The 20141-nt window shown below is 41.5% G+C and overlaps 1 protein-coding gene and 1 non-coding gene across 4 annotated transcripts; both read left to right on the top strand.

The window, feature by feature from the left end:
• Positions 1–3085: 3085 nt before the first annotated feature.
• LOC146653379 (uncharacterized) lies at positions 3086–19875 on the top strand. 3 transcript variants are annotated; one of them, XM_085380422.1, is made up of 7 exons: positions 3086–3141; positions 3411–3628; positions 12525–12599; positions 12746–12757; positions 12871–12990; positions 14391–14530; positions 19262–19875. In XM_085380422.1, exons 3-7 carry the CDS (start codon positions 12533–12535, stop codon positions 19463–19465), a joined length of 543 nt encoding a protein of 180 aa, XP_085236548.1. In that variant the 5' UTR covers positions 3086–3141; positions 3411–3628; positions 12525–12532; the 3' UTR covers positions 19466–19875. The 3 variants fall into 3 exon arrangements, with proteins under 3 accessions (XP_085236548.1, XP_085236549.1, XP_085236550.1); XM_085380423.1 differs by lacking the exon at positions 3086–3141 and having other exon boundaries at positions 3306–3628; XM_085380424.1 differs by lacking the exons at positions 3086–3141; positions 3411–3628 and adding an exon at positions 10098–11465.
• Positions 4243–4348, top strand: LOC146653380 (U6 spliceosomal RNA). Its single transcript, XR_014907422.1, has one exon. It is a non-coding gene; the product is annotated as a U6 spliceosomal RNA (small nuclear RNA).
• Positions 19876–20141: the final 266 nt, after the last annotated feature.

The raw sequence follows: 20141 nt of genomic DNA, 5'->3' as shown, positions 1-20141 counted from the left end.
GTAACATTTTAACAACAAAAGTATAGATACCCCCCCTCCTCCCTCCCAAAATGGTTTGTTCCAGCTCTCCCCTGCTCTGGCTCTAGCGCTCTTTCTGCCAGAGCGATGGTGGCTGAGATGCCGCTGAGCGGAGGTGTAAGAGCCTGGCTTAAAACAGGACATTTTAGCTGCATTTAACCTTCAGTTACTCTTTATATAGTTGGTAGGAGTCAGACCATGTTTCTTTTTAGCTGAAAAGCATTACACCAGGTAACCTGCAGTGTTGAACACGTGTTTTCTGACGATGTTTGCTGCCCTACAATCCGTCCTGCTCTGTAGTCAAATCAGCAACATTTCATTGTCCTGTTGCTCCCATTGAAATGTATGCAGCCTATTTAAAATCTAAAACTTATAATTGTCCGTAGCCTGCTGTTGTTACCACTGTCCTGTTTGAAATGGATACTAACTGACTGAATGCCCATTAACCTTATAACTGTTGTGTGTGTGTGTGTGTGTGTGTGTGTGTGTGTGTGTGTGTGTGTGTGTGTGTGTGTGTGTGTGTGTGTGTGTGTGTGTGTGTGTGTGTACAGAGAGACAGCCAGGTTCATAATGGATATAAGAAAGTTTTTTCAAAAAAAGGAGCCACATTCAGGTAAAAGTGTAAAATCAAATGATCTGAATCAGGAATAATGTTGGATCAGTGTTTCAATATTTATCTTTTATTAGATGTTCATGTGGTTTGGTTATTTGCCTCTTGGTTGAAAGTACACTGAGAGGACTTTTTCATTAGTGATCTTAATAGTATTTTTTTCATATTAATGTAATTTTTCATCTAATTGAATCTATTTGTGTATGATTGTCAGTCCAAAGAGGGAACGTGAGGAGAAAGTACGAGGTCAGGAAGAACCAGGTAAGCAAACAGACAGGGAGCAGTGACAGGCAGAAACTGTTAAACTGACAAAGAGAAAAAACCTGATTTTACTCACAGTCTGGAAGTTGTGTCCTCCCTGTATTAAAGCTGCTGTACAGAGTCTGCTAAACAAACTGGGCTGAAACATTTTGACCCTCTTTAACAACATTCCAACATAACATTATCATTGACCGGGAGATTAAAATTAATGATATATTTTTATGTGGTTCAACCACAACTCTACTGAAACCTCAGCCAGTAACAGGTCAGCCAACCGTTGGACCGTCCAGTTGTCTGTATGACTGCTGCAGTACGTGCATCACATTTGCTCACTATCAGAAAGAGCCAAACAGCCCTGGTGGAGCGAGCAGCTGTAAAGAGAAGCAGATGCTCTGTTTCTACAAATGTTTTAAGCTTGTTTCAAAGATTCTGTACAGCAGCTTTAAATGTTTTCCAAAAGCACACACACACTTATCAGTGTTTCTCACACTTTTTACAGTGTGGACCACCTGATAAAAGGTCAAGCTCTCCCAAGCACCAAAGCATGAAAGTCATAAATCTTACAACACAAAATTAGTATCTGCAGTAAAGATTTTTCATGCATTGTATACATTCTACCACAGGCAAAGTTGCCTACATTTTTATAGTTTTTTTATTAATATTTTGTAATAATTTATTTGTAATAATTTCTTCTGTTTTTGGAGTGTTTTTTATGTATCTGTATTATATTATACACACACATTAAAAGTGAATCTCTGTCCAAAAAATGCACTCAGTTTACTTTTTACTCACTATGAGCATCATTCATTATTAATAAACCAGTAATGAAGGTTAGCATATGTATTTTTTTATTCCAATCCATTCTTCTTTAGCAGCATTTAAATAACCTTTATCAGATTTGATGGTTTTGTTACAGACTTTTCAAAAAAGTGTTTTGCTTTTCTTTCACAAATGTGGGATTAAATTGTTAAAATGTACAAAACAGTGATGTCATGTTTTGTAACGAGGACCCAGGCACAGAGAGACCTGATGAATTTAAGAATCTTGTGATTCAATAAAGAAATTTGCAGACTTGCACAGAGATGGTAAAATTATGGTGACTGATAGCGGAGACGAAGATAACAAATGATGAGGACAGGGAGGAACAGGGGTTTAAATGCACCAAGGAGACAGACAGAGAGAACTCGGGACAACTGGAGACATTTAAGGATGCAGGGACTGACAGAGACAGGGAAGATGTCTCATCGTGATGTGTAAAGTTGATCTTGCCTGGCTGGGCAGCTCTCTGGGTGCTCAGCACCCCCAAAGCTCTGATCCTAGAATCGCCCCTGGATGTAACTACAGCCCAGCCCATGCAGCAGTATATGAATGACTAACCTCGTATTGTGGATGGATTATCTCAGTTGTTCTCCTGGCTGAAGTTTGGTCCTTTTACAGCATCCTGCCATGCGATTACATTTGTTTCTGACCACCGAGAACACTCACGTTAACTTTTATTGAGTGGAAAAAAAGTTAGCTTGTTTATATTATGCTAACATAGCTGTGTCGCTAGCGGTCACGTAGCACATCATTATATACCAGCTAGCCCAACTTCAGTAACCCTACAAACGTCACTGCTGTTTAGTTTTCTGTCTTCATTTATGTTGGAAGTGATAGCAGAGCTGTACGTTTGAATTTGTTTCCAAAACCCCGCAGTCAGGACATGCTATATTGTATTTAGATAGAAGCTAGCGAGCTAACTCCCTGCTAACTTCTAACTCTGTTAAATGTCATAAATTCCGTTTTCATGGATGCCTGGATGTTAAACTCAATTGTTACACCTGGTAGAGCAGAACGCTGATCATTTTATTAAAGATGAAAGACTTTAGACAGTTTTTAACTCTCAGTAATGCCACAGTGATCGTTTGATATATGGACCTGCAGCGGAGTTTAGGTCCAGACACGGCTAGTGACGTCAGACTTAACGACCGGATAGTGAACAATGGTGCTGTTAAATCACTGCACATGAGTGAATGAGTTTGCACTTGGTCCTGAATCCACCAGCGAGCCTCTCTCATTTCATATATACTAAAAACCACTCTGCTGCTCTCTGGCAAGGAATGGTGGTGGTAGATATCAGTTTAAATACTGCATTGATTCCCGATAGAAGAGACCACGCCCACCATTTCATTCTCAGACACGTCAGAGAGAGAAAGCGAGAGAGGACAGGAGGAAGCGTGACACCGTGGAAGTGGTAAGCTTCTGGGCTGACGGTGAGTTAAAAACCGGTAAACTCTGAGTGACTTTCAGAAAGCCTGGACAAGTACTTGCCAGGACCACTTTAAAAATTATAAGAAAGTTTGTGACTCAACAAGACTGCACTCAAGACTTTTGCACTATATTTATAGGCAGTAAGCAGTACATAAATTCAATCAAGTTACAATTCGACGTGAACTGGTTTGAGACCAGAGAAAATGAAACAAGAAATAGGATTTTTTTTTCACTTAATCTCGATTCCTTCCTTTTTTACTTCCGCCGTTAGACTTGAAAGCCCCGCCCTGCTGTCCGTCTCTCACACGCAGAGAAAGTGTGACGCTGTAACACGTTGAGGGAAAGAAACATATGAAGGCACAGTAACGGGGTGAGGTGCAGCTTTCTCCTCCTACAAACGGGCTCATTTCTCTGCCATTCAAAGGGAAGTAAGCGCAGACCTTCCGAGGACAAAGACAACTTCTGCAGGTTTTCAAAGCATCTCCAAAGGTATGTGATGGTTCTATTTATGGTTGAAGCTGCAAACGTGACTGGAAGGCGTCCGGTCACAGTCGTGGCGAAACGTAAATATGCATGCTATTAGTGTTTTTTTACTCCGAGCTCCGTGACCGATAAACAGGAACGTCACGAAGCTTTCGCTGTCTAAATTCGGACTATCAGCTGAGGTTAATGGCGGACCACGAAACATTCACACACATGTCGAATAAAAAAGCATTTTTGGGGGGCGGAGGGTTATAACACTGACCCGAAGGAACGAATCCTAAACAGACTGAAGTTTGCTGAAAGCTGACTTTATGGGGGAACTTTTGTGTGGCATTATGGGTCATCGGGCTCAGCATAACAGGCTTGTAAACACGCCTTTATCTTCTGTGATGCTACGACACGCGTGAAGAACCCGCGAGGAGGAATCACCTGAATGTGTTGTGTTATACAGCTGTAACACCGGGCGTCTGATGACTGCAGCGCTCTCACTTTTCAAAGAGGCAAAGATACTGCCTTGAGCCAACTTGGGGAATAGTATTAATAAAAGGTGATGGCTGAGGGCAGAGGTGGGCTTGACCACTGTGGGTGGGCACTGGCAGAAGTAGATATGGAGTGGAAGTGGGCTTTGGCAAGCGCGTACGCTAAATTGGATATGATACAGAGAAGATTAGCATGGCCCCTGCGCAAGGAAGTGGGCTTGAATACTCTCAGATGGAAAACATGATAAGGTGATAAGGTCTAATATATTTCTCTCTCAGTGTGGTCTTATTTGGCAGCGGTTAGAACAGAGGTGTTTCGTCAGGACAAGTAGAGCAAACAGTACTCGCCCTGTCAAATCTAAACATAGATACAAATGAATGCAACAAAGGAATTTAGGGCCACATTTAGAACACATATTATCGATCATTTTGTGAATAAAGCTGTAAGTCTATTTCAAGAAAAAAGTCCAAATGTGGAGATCACAGTTGTTCCAAGACAAACAGCCACGGCTGCTGTACCCTCTATAAAATGCCTTGTATAGATGAGTTAGTGAAACAAATTGATCCATCTTCTTTATTACACGAGGGTTTAAACATCAGTATCCTTGCATCTGTCCATTACCAGCCCTTTCATTTCGTACAAATCCAGCCAACTTTTCCAAATTTGTGTGCGTATTCCTTCTGAGAAGACGGCAGCTCTGACCATGTCTGCTCTAAAACCAGGCAGGTTGAGCAGCTGCTCAGATTATCATCTATGAGAATAACTGAATGTAATATGTTTAACCAGCGTTTAATCCCCTGTAGATATTGACTGTTAACCACACTACTCAAGCCTTTTAATTTAGCATTTTTTTCTTTTTTAAATTAATATATTTTAATATACTTATTCTCCTTTAGTCTCAGCTGACTGCAGGTTTCCCCAATTTTTAAACAGCCCATTTGTATAAATACTGAAACTAGTTACCTCACAGCACATTGTTAGTCAGTGGGCTGGTTTCAGTCATTATGTAAGTGTCCTGTTTATAAGGTTGGGGAAACCTGAAGAAGTCACCTGGATGAGTGACGAAACGTTTCTCCCGCTGAAAGCGCTACATCCAGAGAACAGAATCAACCTTTGGGGATGGTGTTTTATTGCTTTCTTTCGTCTCTGTTTGACTCTCTGTACCAGTGGATTAGACACCTATAGTTGTTTATTTTGGCATCGCCAAAGCTAACTTGGAATGGACTTGAAATTCAGGATAATAAGAGGACAGGCGTGCCTCATTGTCTGAAGTGTTTGAACTTTGTGAAGGCTCTCTGATGTCACTTTCACTTCTTACAATTGATACAAAATACTTTAGTCTATGCACTGACCTGGCCTTTACAGCATGGCTGATTTATTCTATCAAGGTGACCGCTAATGCACATTAATGACACAACTTAACACCTGCTCATCCTGTGGCCTGATGCATTAGACCTCAGATTTCTGTATAGTTTTTTATTTTATATTTATATCCTGTTCATAGCCTGTACACAGCTTGTACTCACTACAGCCTGTACATACTTATAGTTATAGAATATTCACAACATACATCATACCGTGTACATTATAACATACCATCAATCAATCAAAATTTATTTATATAGCACATTTTTAAGACCGAAGTACACCAAAGTGCTTTCCATTAAAATCGCAGTACAAATAAAATCACAATAAAATATAAATTACAAATATATAAAATATAAGATAATTACATAATCTAAATACAGAGCCAGATGTAAATTACCCTAATTCGCCTTAAATGCCAGATCAAACAAATACGTCTTTAAACGTGATTTAAAAGACTGAATGGAATCTGACGCGCGAATATGAAGAGGGAGAGTATTCCATAGCCTGGGTGCAGCAACGGCAAAGGCACGGTCTCCTCTGGTCTTCAGCCGAGACCTAGGTTGCACCAAGAGCAGTTGGCCCGATGATCTTAGTGCTCTCTGAGGGCTGTACAGACAGAGGAGATCAGCTAAGTAGTCAGGTGCCATATTGTTCAAAATTTTATAAGTAAACAATAGAATTTTAAAATCAATTCGATATTTGATAGGAAGCCAGTGTAAATTTTTCAGAACAGGGGTGATAGAGTCAAACTTTCTAGTGCCGGTCAAGAGACGTGCTGCGGCATTCTGGACCAGCTGCAGACGCTGCAGAAGAGAAGATTGTAGACCCAAGTAGAGTGAGTTACAATAGTCCAGTCTTGACGTAATGAAAGCATGAATGAGTTTCTCCATATCTTTGTGTGGTATGTAGGGTTTAGCCTTAGAGATTAGGCGTAGTTGATGAAAGCTAGTTTTTACCACAGTAGAGACCTGTTTGTCAAGTTTGAAGGAACTATCCATGAAAACTCCAAGATTCCTGGCAGTATCAGTAAGGTAGTTAGCAACAGGCCCAAATGTGTCAGTCAATTGTCCCAGAGGCATATTTCGGTCAAAAACAATAATTTCTGTCTTCTTTCCATTTAAAGTAAGAAAGTTACGTGATAACCAGTCCTTGACATCACTCAGACAGTCAAACAGAGGATGTGGTGAGGATAAAGCATCCCCAGTCAGGTGAAGGTAGATTTGAATATCATCAGCGTAACAGTGAAAAGAGACATTGTGTTTTTCAAAAATGGAGCTCAAGGGCAACATATAGAGAGAAAACAACACAGGACCCAATACCGAGCCCTGGGACACACCACAGCGGAAACGGGCAGAAGAAGAGGAATATTTTCCCATCGAGACGGAGAACGACCTCTCAGAAAAATATGATTTAAACCAAGATAAAACATTTCCTTTGAGGCCTACTACATGTTCCAATCTTGCCAAAAGGATATCATGCTCAACCGTATCAAAGGCTGAGGTCAAATCCAATAGTACTAAGACCGCAGAGCGCCCAGAGTCAGCAATTAAGAGAAGGTCATTAAAGACTCTTAGTAGGGCAGTTTCGGTGCTGTGACGCGGTCTAAATCCAGACTGAAATTTATCACTTATACCGTTTCTCTCTAAATAGTGCTTCGGCAACTACAGACCTATTTTCTCTAAGACTTTTGACATAAAAGGAAGTTTAGAAATCGGCCTGTAATTAGCTAAAATGTTACGATCAAGGGTACTTTTCTTGATGACAGGTTGCACGACTGCATGTTTAAAGACAGTCGGAACATAGCCAGATGACAGTGAGAAGTTCATTAGAAATAAAATACAAGACTCGATTGTATTCAATGCATCCTTAATGATATGAGAGGGAATAATGTCGTGCAAAGAATTTGAGCTTCTCAGATTATTAATTATTTCCTTTAAAGTAAAAAATGACACAGGTTCGAACTGTTGGAAAACCGTTGAACATTCAGAAGCTGGGGCTTGATTTACTACCAAAGAATGTGTGGCCCTTAACAATGAGATTTTATCTATAAAATAATTTAGAAATTTTTCGCAGAGGGCCGGGGAGGCACCCACTGAAACATCCGAACAGGGATTAACCACTGAATTAAAGATTTTAAACAGGACTCGAGGATTATGGCTGTTATTCGCAATAATGTTAGATAAAAAAGAAGTTTTTGCCATTTTGGCAGCCTTCTGGAATTTAGACCGGCTCATATGCAGGATGTCAAGGGACACCTGAAGTTGATCTTTTTTCCATCTTCTCTCAGCTCGACGACATTCACGTCTAAGAGCGAGGATGGATTCATTTAGCCAAGGTTGGCGTGAGGTTTTACGGTGTCGAATCTTTACTGGAGCCACAGTATCCAAAATAGAAGTACATATAGAGATGAAAGAGTTGACTACGCCATCAACCGAGAGAGGTGCATTACTGATGTCTTCATAACCAAAAGAATTGGCAAAGGCCGCAGAAAAAAGAGCAACAGCCTCAGAATTAATCGGACGTGATAGGCTCGGTGGACCCTCAGAGTTCAATTCCATATTGCATGACTGAACATCAAACATAACTGGGAAATGATCCGAAATCCCAGCATCATTGATGTCTGTGATGCAAATGTCCAGTCCATACGACAATACCAAGTCCAGCATATGCCCTTTAATGTGGGTTGATTTCCTCACCCACTGAGTAATATTAAAAGAGTCAATAAGGGCAAGAAAGTCCTTTGCCAATAGGTCCTCCTCGCAGCATATATGAATATTAAAATCACCACAAATAAGTACACGATCATAACTTAAGAAAATAATTCCTAGAAGATCAGCAAATTCACGGATAAAGTCCTTGTTGCGCTTCGGAGGTCGATACACCACCGCACAGAGGGTCTGGGGGGAACCGGACAACTCCAGTAGTTGTACTTCAAAGCTGGAGTGCAAGGTGGGAGGCAGTTGCCGCACTCGGAATTTACTTCTAAAAACCGAGGCTAGCCCTCCACCCCTGCCCGCGGTCCTAGGAGAATTAAAGAAAGCACAGTCCAGTGGAAGAAGTTCCGAAAAGGAAGAGGACTCACAAGGGCGAATCCAGGTCTCTGTTAAAAACAGGACATCCAGCCTTGATACAAGAAAAAAGTCATTTACAACGAAGGACTTGTTCACCAGTGACCTAGTGTTTAGCAGTGCCATACGGAGCGTAGCCTCGTTGACGCTACTGGGAGCACGTCCCAGCCGACGAAGATTACTGTAATCCACACCTCCTCCAGAGGCCCGCTTCCAGCTCCATACAGGTGGACACTCAGCTGGTAGAACCGAATGGGCTTGCTGGCCAGCATAGCGAATCCATCGATGACGACACAGTCTGAAGGTATGCTGGGAGGGCCACAGGTTGTCAATAATGGAGCAGTAGCCAATCACTCCATGTGCTTTTAGGTAAGCTTTAATACGAACGCGAAAACCACTCCGCTTACCCCGTTTCCTATATCGTTTCTTGTGCGGTGTAAAAAGAGGCAGGTAATCCGTGCAGGCGGAAGTATGTGGTCGAGACTGGGAAAAATTCCCTAAGTTCCAATATAGATCCGGCTTTTTGTGATTCAAGGGTCGAAGATTTAAAAGAGTTTGTCGATCATAGGCAATCAGGGCAGTAACATCCGGAAAGCATATAGAAAGTAATAAAACAAAGAGAAAACAACACTCAGGAAGACGGACCCAAAGACGGCTTGCCGTGCACACTGGCGCCATCTTGGAAAAGTAAGGACCCATTTCTGTAATATACTCACATATCTATATTATTGTTAATATATATTGTAATTAGAGCTGAGCGATAGAACGATAACGATATGTGTTGCGAAATAACTTTTCCTCGATAGAAAAGTTTAACTATTGCGTCTGTGAAGGTTCTCAGTCAGCAAAGAGGCACAGAAAAGAAGACCAGACACCAGCGAGGGAGGATAAGAAGGACAGACGCAACAACATTGTCATCCCCTATGTAGCCGGCGTATCAGAGAAACTCAGGAGAGTTTTCTCCAAGCACGACATCCCAGTGCATTTCAGACCCAGCAACACACTCAGACAGAAACTGGTTCACCCGAAAGACAAAACGCCAAAACACAGACATAACAATGTGGTGTTTGCTGTACAGTGCAGCGAGGAATGCCCAGACCTCTACATCGGAGAGACCAAACAGCCACTTCACAAGCGCATGGCACAACACAGAAGAGCCACCTCCACAGGACAAGACTCAGCAGTCCATCTGCATCTTAAGGATAAAGGACACTCTTTGAGGATGCCAATGTTCACATTTTGGACAGAGGACAGATGGTTTGAAAGAGGAGTGAAAGAAGCATCTATGTCCACTGTGAGCGACCATCTTTGAACAGAGGCGGGGGTTTACGACACCAACTCTCTGCCATCTATAATCCAGTTTTGAGATCCTTCCCAGACGCCTTAACGCCCACTCACATCCTGGGCCATCTGACCTCAGGAATTCGCATGATAAGGTGGGGCCAGGTTTCACAATGAGCACACCCGAAACTCTGGCTGATTGGGACCCACGCCCAGTTTCCCACCTTGGCTCAGGCGATTAGAGGATCATCAGGGGGTCCTTTTGTCCCTCTGTGGGGGGAAACTCCCACTAGGTTTATATCTGGGACTCTCCACCATTTGACCTTAGAACTGAAGAAGCTTCTCGGATGAGAGGTGAAACGTCTTCAAGCAACTTAAAGAAGTCCAGATGCTTTTCTTTGCAAGCTCCTTTGACTTAAACTATTGCGATAGGCCTCATCTCTCTTGTCCTCTTTAAAAAAGAAAAAAAAGAACAGCCAATCCAAATTAAGTAGCGCAGAGCCAAACCAATCACAGCCGTCACGTCACGTGACTTGTTATGTGCCGCACATGTGTATTTGTTTGGGAAGCAGCCAGCGGTAATGGAGGAAATGAGTGCGCCGACTAGAGAAACATCAACCGAGCGTGACCGAAGGTTACCGAAGAGAAAACAGTTGACGGTTCCAACGCCGGAAGAGCCACAGAAGTTCTGTAGTGTGAAGGTATTTCTGCTATTTCAAGTCTGACAAAAACAGAGTAGCTGCACTGTAAATGTGCCGAAAGCAAGTCTGGAAATACAATAAAGCGGTGCAGCTCAGTCTCTGACTGGAAGCGCTGATTCGTCATTCGGCTTTTGTCAGACTAAAGTAACTGTTAAAACTGTTTGAAAAGCTCAGCTATACAACAAGGAGAGATTGAGAATTTCCTTTTAGTTCTCAGTTTATTTGATATTGACAAAAGTTAGTCAGTTTTGTCTGTTCTTCTGTAAAACAAACTAAGATTTATTTTTAGAATTAATATTTTGTTTCTAAGTGGAATTGACAATTTAGTCTGTTTCGTTTGTTCTATTTTGAAACTTAAACGCTTTAGCGGCTGCCTTTTGTGTAGTTTGCAATATTTGCCTTTATTTATCTGAAAAAGTCTCATGTTCCTTAAGTACATCTACCCTGTTGAACTTATTATGGGAAATAAATATTTAAATAAAAACAAGCTGCTGATTATTTCACATTTTACTTGTGAGCAACGGCACATTTAAATCTTACAAATATAGTTATTTGGCTGATATCGTGATAGATATCGTTATCGCCTGAAATGAAAAAAACATCGTGACATGAAGAAATCTCATATCGCCCAGCTCTATTTGTAATATATCTATATCACTAAAGCACTTCTGGATGGATGCAAACTGCATTCCGTTGCCCTGTACCTGTGCAATGACAATAAAGTTGAATTCTATTCTATTCTACCTCATCACTGTTACTAATAAAGTAGCAAAGATCTTTTGAAGGAATGCTGTTCATGTGTCCAGAAGAGTTCAGGAAACTTGGAAAATAAATGCTAAGGTTGTGCACCTTACTAGGACTTTGTTTTCTTTCTTGTCACTTATTTGTATAGTGCTCTGTGCGTGTTTGGTTGCGATGAGAAGAAGTGACATTCCCCAGAGTGAGGTTTGTAGTTCCTGTTCTCTAGAGGAGTGATGTATCTCTATTTTTACCTGGCTGTATTACCATGGTAACATACTCTGAGCACATAACCAGGTCATGTCCAGAGTTTTTGTTTAAACTTGTCTCCAGGTGCCACGTTTCACTGCTTCTTACATTTCAAGTATTTTTAAAGTACAATGTAGATTCTTTTTTATTTCCATTGTTGGGGAATGCATTTTAAAAGAGCAAGCTGGTAACTCGTCCATTACTGAAAGCACTGAATGAAGCATGGCATAGCTCCTTCCTACTCTTAATGAATTTTAGGCCACAGGTCACATTTACCTGTACAGTTATTCTATGCACTTTAAGGACTTTCTTTATCAGCTTTATCTTTGTGATATTCATGGTCAGTTTATAACATCCTTTTCCCTGCATGCTGCTAGATACAGTTACACTAGCTGCATGTGAACATTTTTGCAGTCAAAGAACTTTGACTTCAACATCTTCAAAGACGTGTGCAACAGAAAGCGATCAAGAGATTAAAGCATGCAACACATCACAGCACATATCATGTTTGAAAGTTGCCACAAAACGAAATTCATGAGACCCCCCCTTGGTGTCTGCTGCCCATATCCTGACAGGTTATGATACTGTGTGTAGACAGGATGCTGATTGGTTGAAAAACTACTCAGAGCAAGAGCAGCGTTCACCACAGAGGGAATGAGTGTGTCAAAAAAGAGTCAGCAGAGAGACCTTGACAGATGGCAGTGGACAGTTTTCATCGTTTTTAACACTTTCCTTTACTTTTGTGCAGCTAAGATAAAAGAGCAACCAACATTTTTATTAAAATGTGTAAACATGATGCAGAGCTTTGTAGAGCCAGAGCGCCAGCTGGTTATTGAATGGATTTTCAAAATAAGAGCGAGGTCCACTGAAGTAATGGATGGATGGAAGCATGGATATTTGGTTCTTGTGTGTAGACAGCTGTACACAGCGTTCAGCACAAGTGGCTTTGGTTATAAATGTTTTTAACTAGGATTTACTGTGCATTCATTAACCAACAAAGGACTGTGTTTGTGTTAGTCTACCTGATGGCGTCCAGCAGCTGCATCAATGTTGAGTTTTTGGATACAGCTGAGGATTCCTTCTACTTTGAAGGTAAAAGGCATTTTATACTTTCTCAGTAGTTGCGCAGTCTGTACATTTAATCATGTCATTATTATAGGTTAATTATGCAATTATTTAAATTTTATTTCTATTGTCTTTTTTTCAAAATGTGAACGCGTCCTCTGAAAATCTAAAAGTGGCTTCACCGGGTAAAGGATTTTAATATTTCTCTTTTTTAATTTCATTTTAGAATATGATAGCAGAGTAGTATTGTGAGGCGTGATGTGAAGCTCATCGTCGTGTTGTTCTCTCAAAAATACAGATTTTGAGGAGGATAATTTCAGAAAGTCAGGAGAGTATCATTGGTCCATTGAGAGCAAGAACGGTGCTGGATACCTGATTTTAAACCAAGAAGACACATTCGTGCTCCAGACCTGCTGTGGTAAGACCAGAGTTCTTGTTGTTATGGTTACTGACTTTTCAGTTCAGTTTGGTTGAACTTGGCAGGCTCAGTAGGTAGAGTGGTGGCCCCATGATCAGAAGGGCAGGGGTTCGATACCCCTGAACAAAGGTACTGTCCCTACACACTGCTCCCCAGGTGCCCAATAATCAATATCAATAAAGTATTCCAAAAAAAAAAAAAAAGAGCTTGTGCGCTAGCTTCTTCAACATTGTAATTGTTGAAATTTTTTAAGAATAAAGCAACTTGCTGAGAGAATAAAGCTGTTGACGCATGTTGATGGACATTTGTCTGCTTAGTCAGGCAGGGCTGGATCAGGTGACCCCAAATCCTCCCTTAATTACATTGCAATAAGCCTCGGCTGCTGGGGCTTCCCGTGATGCACGATCTCCCGTGATGAGCGTTTCTTGTTCATTCAGTAATGTAAGTCGCTAATGACTTAATGCACAGAGATGTATAAACACATAGTGAGTGAGAAAGGTGACTGAAGAAGAAGTACTCAATGCATCATGCAATCGCCCAGCAGCCTACACCTATCGCAGCATAACTGTTAATAAAGTAAAAAAAAAAAAAAGGGTCAGCACGGTGGTTAGCAGTGTCGCCTCACAGCAAGAAGGTCCTGGGTTTGAATCCACTCTTTAGCCAGGGCCTTTCTATGTGGAGTTTGCATGATCTCCCGTTTCTGTGTGGGATCTCTTCGGATACTCCGGCTTCCTCCCGCAGTCAAAGACCTGCAATTAGTGGGGTTAGGTTAAACGATTATTCACACCTATATGTGAGTGGTTGTGTGTCTCTGTGTTAGCTCTGTGACACACTGGTGACCTGTCCAGGGGGTACCCTGCCTCTCATCCTGTGGCAGCTGGGAGAGGCTCCAGCTCCCTGCGACCCTGAATTGTTTAAGTGGATGGAAGTAAAGACCACTGACTGTACCTTTAAGTGAACAATGCATTTGTAGAACGACTGCAGAGGTCTACACTGTGGAGCGGGATTCACATTAGAAATGATTACAGCAACCAGCAACATGACCAGCTGCCTCTGCAGTGAGTCTCTCTCAATGTGGTGGAATTTCAACCCTAACATGTAGCTAAGTTTAGTGTTAATGTGAGTCCCAAATATAATAGATATAATAATACCATATGTCCAAATCTGCAGTCACTACAGCTGCTGCCTGTCAAAACGTGACCCCAGGATTTTAAATTGGTCGGTCCATTAAAAGCTGAACAAATAAGTTTGTGGAGCGCTGCAGTTTGGTCCTGTTTTGCACACAGAACAAACTGACACATATAGACGAACAGAACAGCAGGATATCATCACCTTTGTTCTTTAAAACAAGACATAGCTGAATGACATGCTGCTCTTGCTTGTCCTTGTTTCCTCTTCAGAGAAGAAACTCTGCATCTGGACCTATCGGAGCTCTACTCTAAACAATAAGGAAAAGATGCCAGTCATGATATATACCCTAAAGAATGACCAGACAATGGTGGTATGTTGTGAGGAGCACAAAATTCAAGCTGTACCAATGGTAAGTACAAGAAATCACGAGTTGGTTTTAGTGCACTCGCAGTTATTCTGATATTCATCTCATTTCACATTAAAAACAAAAAGATAACATCTGTACTGGAAGCATTTTGCTCAATGCGTTGAAGCTGACATTCAAAGTTAATCAGCAGTATACTCTTATCTCTGTGGTTTGGCCTGTGCTGCAGAAAACTGGGCAGTCTGATGGTTTAGAAAATAATAAGAATCCAGTGTATCAGTAACTGTAATTTTACTGGCCCATAAAAACCTTTTTATATTTTTAAAAACAAATACAGTTTAATTAATAAAGTTCATTTTTATTCCAAAACAATGTTACCAAAGCCTTGAAAAAATGGGATCTACTGCACTCCATGCCCCCTTTAGATTCACCTCTGCTCGTTGCAGGTATATAAAATGGGATGGCTGCCGGCAGCCTTCAGCAAGCTGCCTGATTTAAATATTGCATCACACAAAGTTAACAGTCTGCTTTCATTTTAGCTGCTGTAAAGTTACTGAAGGCTTTCACTGTGTTAAACGCTGACTGGCAGCTACATACCTTCTCTTCATGCTGGAACTTGTTGAACAGGTGGTTTGAACAAGGCTTTTCCCCAATAACAGTTTAGATGGTGATTACAGGAACAAGTGTTGCTGTTAGATGCTGGTAAAACATCTTTCAGTCCACCTGATTTCCACCTCTCTCTCTCTCTCTGCTCCTTGCTTTGAAGAACAGAGTAACATGAGTTCAGTTTACGCTTGACTCATTTCATTCTTTTGAATTACTGGATTTTTTAAAGTCAGCATAAAGATCCACTTTGACGTTCTGTTATATACTGATCTCCCAAACCCTACGGTCACGGCTGGGGCAGCAGTCGTGTGGAATTATTTAAGGACCCAAAACGCAGGCACCTCCGAAGTGAGGAGGCTTTATTGAGGGAGGTGGAACAAATACACAAGGCGAGAAACAGAACAGAGTAACCTCAACTGGGAAAACTAAAAAGCAAACCTGAAATGATAACCGGACAGAGACAGAGACACGCAGACAGACGCAGGGAAATCACTCAGAATGACGGAGGACATGAACGCAGACAAACCAGCAACAGGAGAACACACAGGGCTTAAATGCACACAGCAGTGATCAGGGGATGGGAGACAGGAGGGAAACACAGCTGGAAGAAATCCCATCTGATGAGACAGGGGAAACGTAATCTGAATGCACCCACATGAGACAAGGACTTTCAGAATAAAACAGGAAACTAACAGACACAGAGGACCTGAGAAGACACTGAACTTAACAGACTTACAAGCAGACACCGTGGACAGACGAGGGAACACAGGCAGGCATAAAACAAAAGACATAACAGAATAAACAAGAACATAGGATGATATAAAGAAACACCAAACACTGAGTCGTCAGACTCAGGACCATGACACCTACAGCAATTTTCAGAATCATTGTGATAGGAGACTTAAAATTACATACTGATAATCTCTAACTGCATAGATACGGAAATGTATCTTAACATTGCAAAATCATTCACTTTTGGTGCAACATGTTGGTGAGCCCACAGTGGATCTGGATTTTGCTCTTGGCCTGTCAGCTTTCCTCTCTAATCTCTATCTACACCTCATTTTTCGGATGTTAACGATCTAGTTAATTGGTTTAATATTCAATGTTTATCAGTTCTGGACTGTGGAGAACTGATAAAAGCCAGATTAGCGCCAATCTTTCACCCTGGAGCACCAATCACATCTGTTACCACAGAAGAGTGTGCAAAAGCTGACCACAGGTAGAAATCACTGATCTCCATGTTCACTACCTCCTCCTGCTTAGGAGTTACTACCCATGTTCAACCAGCTCTTTAGATGAATAAAACCATCTTATTTTACTAGTTCATTTAACATTGATTGTCATCGTTCCTGGTTGACACCATCGGCAGACTCACGAATCCCGCTTACTCTGCTTTCCATGCCTCCATGTCTCCTTGATATGCCCACTTCTTCCTCTTCAGCCTACAATAACTTTCCTAAATTCATTAAAGAGGTTCTATCTGACATCTCCCCCGTCTTCACTTTATTATAAATCAATCTATTTCTTCACTCCAGGTTACTGTAAAATAGTCAGCATCTTCTCTCAGCTTATTATAACCCTCCCTGCTTTCCACTGTTTTAGAGGATTTCACGCCTAATTCACAACTGCTTTCAAAAACATTTGGCAAAGTTGTCGCTAATCACGTCGTCCTTCCTGGGGTAGTAATTTGTCCTTGACCTGGCAAAAAGCAAAGATGAAATCCCGAGGTCGCTAACGTGGAGACTCCCACCACACCTAGATATGTTGTCCATAATAATTATAAACACAAGTGGTGACAGGGCATCCCTGACGGAATCTGCCACCTATCAGAAACAAGTCCGACTTGCTGCCGGCAATACAAATCAGGTTGTACAGGGACTGAAGGCCCCTAACAACGTGCCAGATATCCCAGACTCTTAAAGTGGATCAGACCACAAACTACACCCCACCATAAGGATGTACTTTTTTTTTTTAACAAGTACTTATTACACTTTGTCACAAGAGTTGGGAGTTGGAAGTCCTAACAGAAATAAAATATGCATATAAATTATATCAGTATTGAATGTAATGCGGTTAATGCTGCCTGATATACAAATATATTACCAGAAGTATTGACACACCCATTCAAATCACTGCATTCAGGAACTCAGCCACAAAGTGGTAGGCCACAGAAAATGACAGAGCAGGTTCAATGGATTTTGAGGCATATAGTGCCTCCAAACTTCATGTGACTGTCAGATTAGCTGAAGAGCAGTGTGTAGAGAGCTTCATGGAATGGGTTTCCATGAAACGTCTTGATGCAGGCTCAATCATCCGGCTAAGTAAATCCCCAAAAGTTGATTCTGTTCATCTGGACGTAGAGTTTTCAGTCGGAGAAACGTCACAATGTGAATGGTACTCATGGCCATTTATCAGTGGTCTTTGATCAATGGTCATGAGACTTTGCATAATTAAGATTAAGGAACTGACCTCCCAGCCCATTATTCCTTCAGTGGGCTGGTTTTAGTCATTATGCAAATGTCCTGTTTATAAGATTGAAACCTGCAGTCAGCTGAGACTGAAGAAGTCACCTGGATGGGTGACGAAACGTTTCTCCCACAAAACGCTACGTCCAGATGAACAGAATCAACTTTTGGGGGTTTCCATGAAGACGAAGGAGACTGTGGAGTGGGGTTGTTGTCCACGATTGAGTCCGGCACCTTAGTTCTAATCAAAGGAACTTTCACAGACATCTCATCCAAAATGAGTCTCTGACCTCACAAAGGAACTCTTTAGCATGCCAAGACATTTTGGACATTTCAGCGCTCTTAATTTTGTGGGAACAGTTTGAGGATGACCCTTCCTGTTCCAACATGATTGCACAGCAGTAGGATCCATAAAGACCTTGCTGAGGGAGTTTGGAAGAACTTGACTGGCATGCACAGATTTCTGACCTCAACTTGACAGGACACCTTTGGGATAAATTAGAGCAGACTGTGAGCAGGCCTCATCAGCATTAGTTTCTGGGCTCACAAATGCACTTCTGGAACAATAGTAAAAAAACAAAACAAAAAACAATTCCCACCTTAATCTTGGGGGTAGCTGCTATAGCTGCAAAGAGTTAGCTGACATCATATTGAAACCTATGGATTAAAGGTATGTGTCAATTCATAGGCTGCATCCTTCGAAGACAGAGTGCGAGGCTGAGAAAATGGCCGTACCCTGTACCATTCACAGAGAGTTGGGGAATGTTGGGGAATGGCTGCAGTCATCTTTCAATGATGAGGATGTAACATCCTGGACAGGGAGGAACGCCGTTTTGAGCGCCGAGTCAAGGAGGCCATTTACGTGAAAAGGGAAAGACCATCTCTGAATGGAGGAGGGGCCTAAGGGTACATCTGTCACCATCTTACGCTGTGATTGCAGCCATTCCCCAACTCTCTGTGAATGGTACTCATGGCCATTTTTTTGGTTTTGGTCAGTGGTTGTTGATCAGTGGTAATGAGAATTTGCATAAGATTAAGGAACTGACCTCCCAGCCCATTGTTCCTTCAGTGGGCTGGTTTCAGTCATTATGCAAATGTCCTGTTTATAAGATTGAAACCTGCAGTCAGCTGAGACTGAAGACATCACTTGGATGAGTGACGAAACGTTTCTCCCACAAAACGCTACGTCCAGATGAACAGAATCAACTTTTGGAGATTTACTTACCTGGATGATTGAGCATGCATCAAGACGAAATTCTGGGATAGGTTTGGCCACGAAGGATACACCCGACCCATCCTTCAAATTTTAGGAGGTGACGGACGCATTTGTTGGCCGCACTTGGAGCAGCCTTCGTCGCCTGGCTGTGACATAATCGGCCTTCAAATGCAGCCTCTGAAGGATGCAGCCCCTTAAGAATGGGATGTCACTCAAGTTCATATGTATGTATGATAGCAGTTGAGCCAATGCTTTTGGCAATATGGCGTATATTATACTTTACAATCATGTTTCATGTGTAAGTTGATCAGGATCAACCAAACTGATATTAAGTGACAAACACATACTGAACATTTGATACAGTAAAAACTTCAAAAGAAAACAACAGTTTAATCTCCACGTGTGAAAGGGCCACTATACTTGATCTGCAGTGCGTCAGGATGACACAGGGATTGTTACTCTTTTTCTCCTTATGTCTGTCCATAGACGCCCCCCACAGACATCCCTGGAACGACTCACAAGGCTTTGTTCTACCAGACGCGCCTTTCTGGAACTAACAGGTTTAAGTTTGTGTTCTCAGAAGATCCCAACAAAGCTCTTGGAGTTGTGGATGAAAACGGTCGTTATAAACTGACCCTGCTTACTGAAGGTGACGATGTTGACATGAGAGTTGAGTTTGAGCTCAAATAATTAAAGAAGTTGTCTAAATAATGAAAAAAAAGTCATCTGACTTGACTGAATGCAGATATCCGATGTAACAACTTCTTAAAGTCATAACTCAGAGTCACTTTGTGATTTAAATGGAACAAATCTGATCTCAAACCATTTGGAACCTCAACATGCTCCCTGTTGTATCATTCTAAGGTTACAATGTGTCCATCCATAAATCTTTAGTTAAAGGCAGCTTTGAAATGAGTTTTATCTCATTTGAGATTTTGTTAGTATTCAGTTAATCATTGAATATTGTGAGGTTGGACCCATGCATGTTTGGTTTGGGCCCGTGTAACCTCAGATTGAACCCAAAATTAGAACTATAAGCTCATACAACAATCTAGCTATTAGCATTTGTACATAAGAATAAAGGCTTTGTACTTCTTTCATTGTGTTTCTTGTTTTGTCATGAGTGGTGTACTTCAAAGAAAGTTGAAAACGGCCAGGCTCTGTTAGCATGAGCTAGCTCGACTAATCCCCGTCGGAGATGACGGGTAAGACGACAAACACGTCAGAGGAAATCTGTAAATCCTATAAACATAAAAGGCAACACCAGCGCTGTAAAGTAGTCGAGACTAATGTGAGATGAAGTTTTCTGAGGAGACATTATTAATATTCGGCCAGTGTAAAAGGTTCAAATGGAGCCGTGGCACGT

Source organism: Rhamphochromis longiceps, linkage group LG14 (genome assembly GCF_057381845.1).
Source record: "Rhamphochromis longiceps isolate RC_006_pf linkage group LG14, R_longiceps_female_GT1.1, whole genome shotgun sequence".
Lineage (NCBI taxonomy): Eukaryota > Metazoa > Chordata > Actinopteri > Cichliformes > Cichlidae > Rhamphochromis > Rhamphochromis longiceps.
The sequence above is the reverse complement of the archived record's forward strand: the minus strand, read 5'-3'. Positions and strand labels throughout refer to the sequence as shown.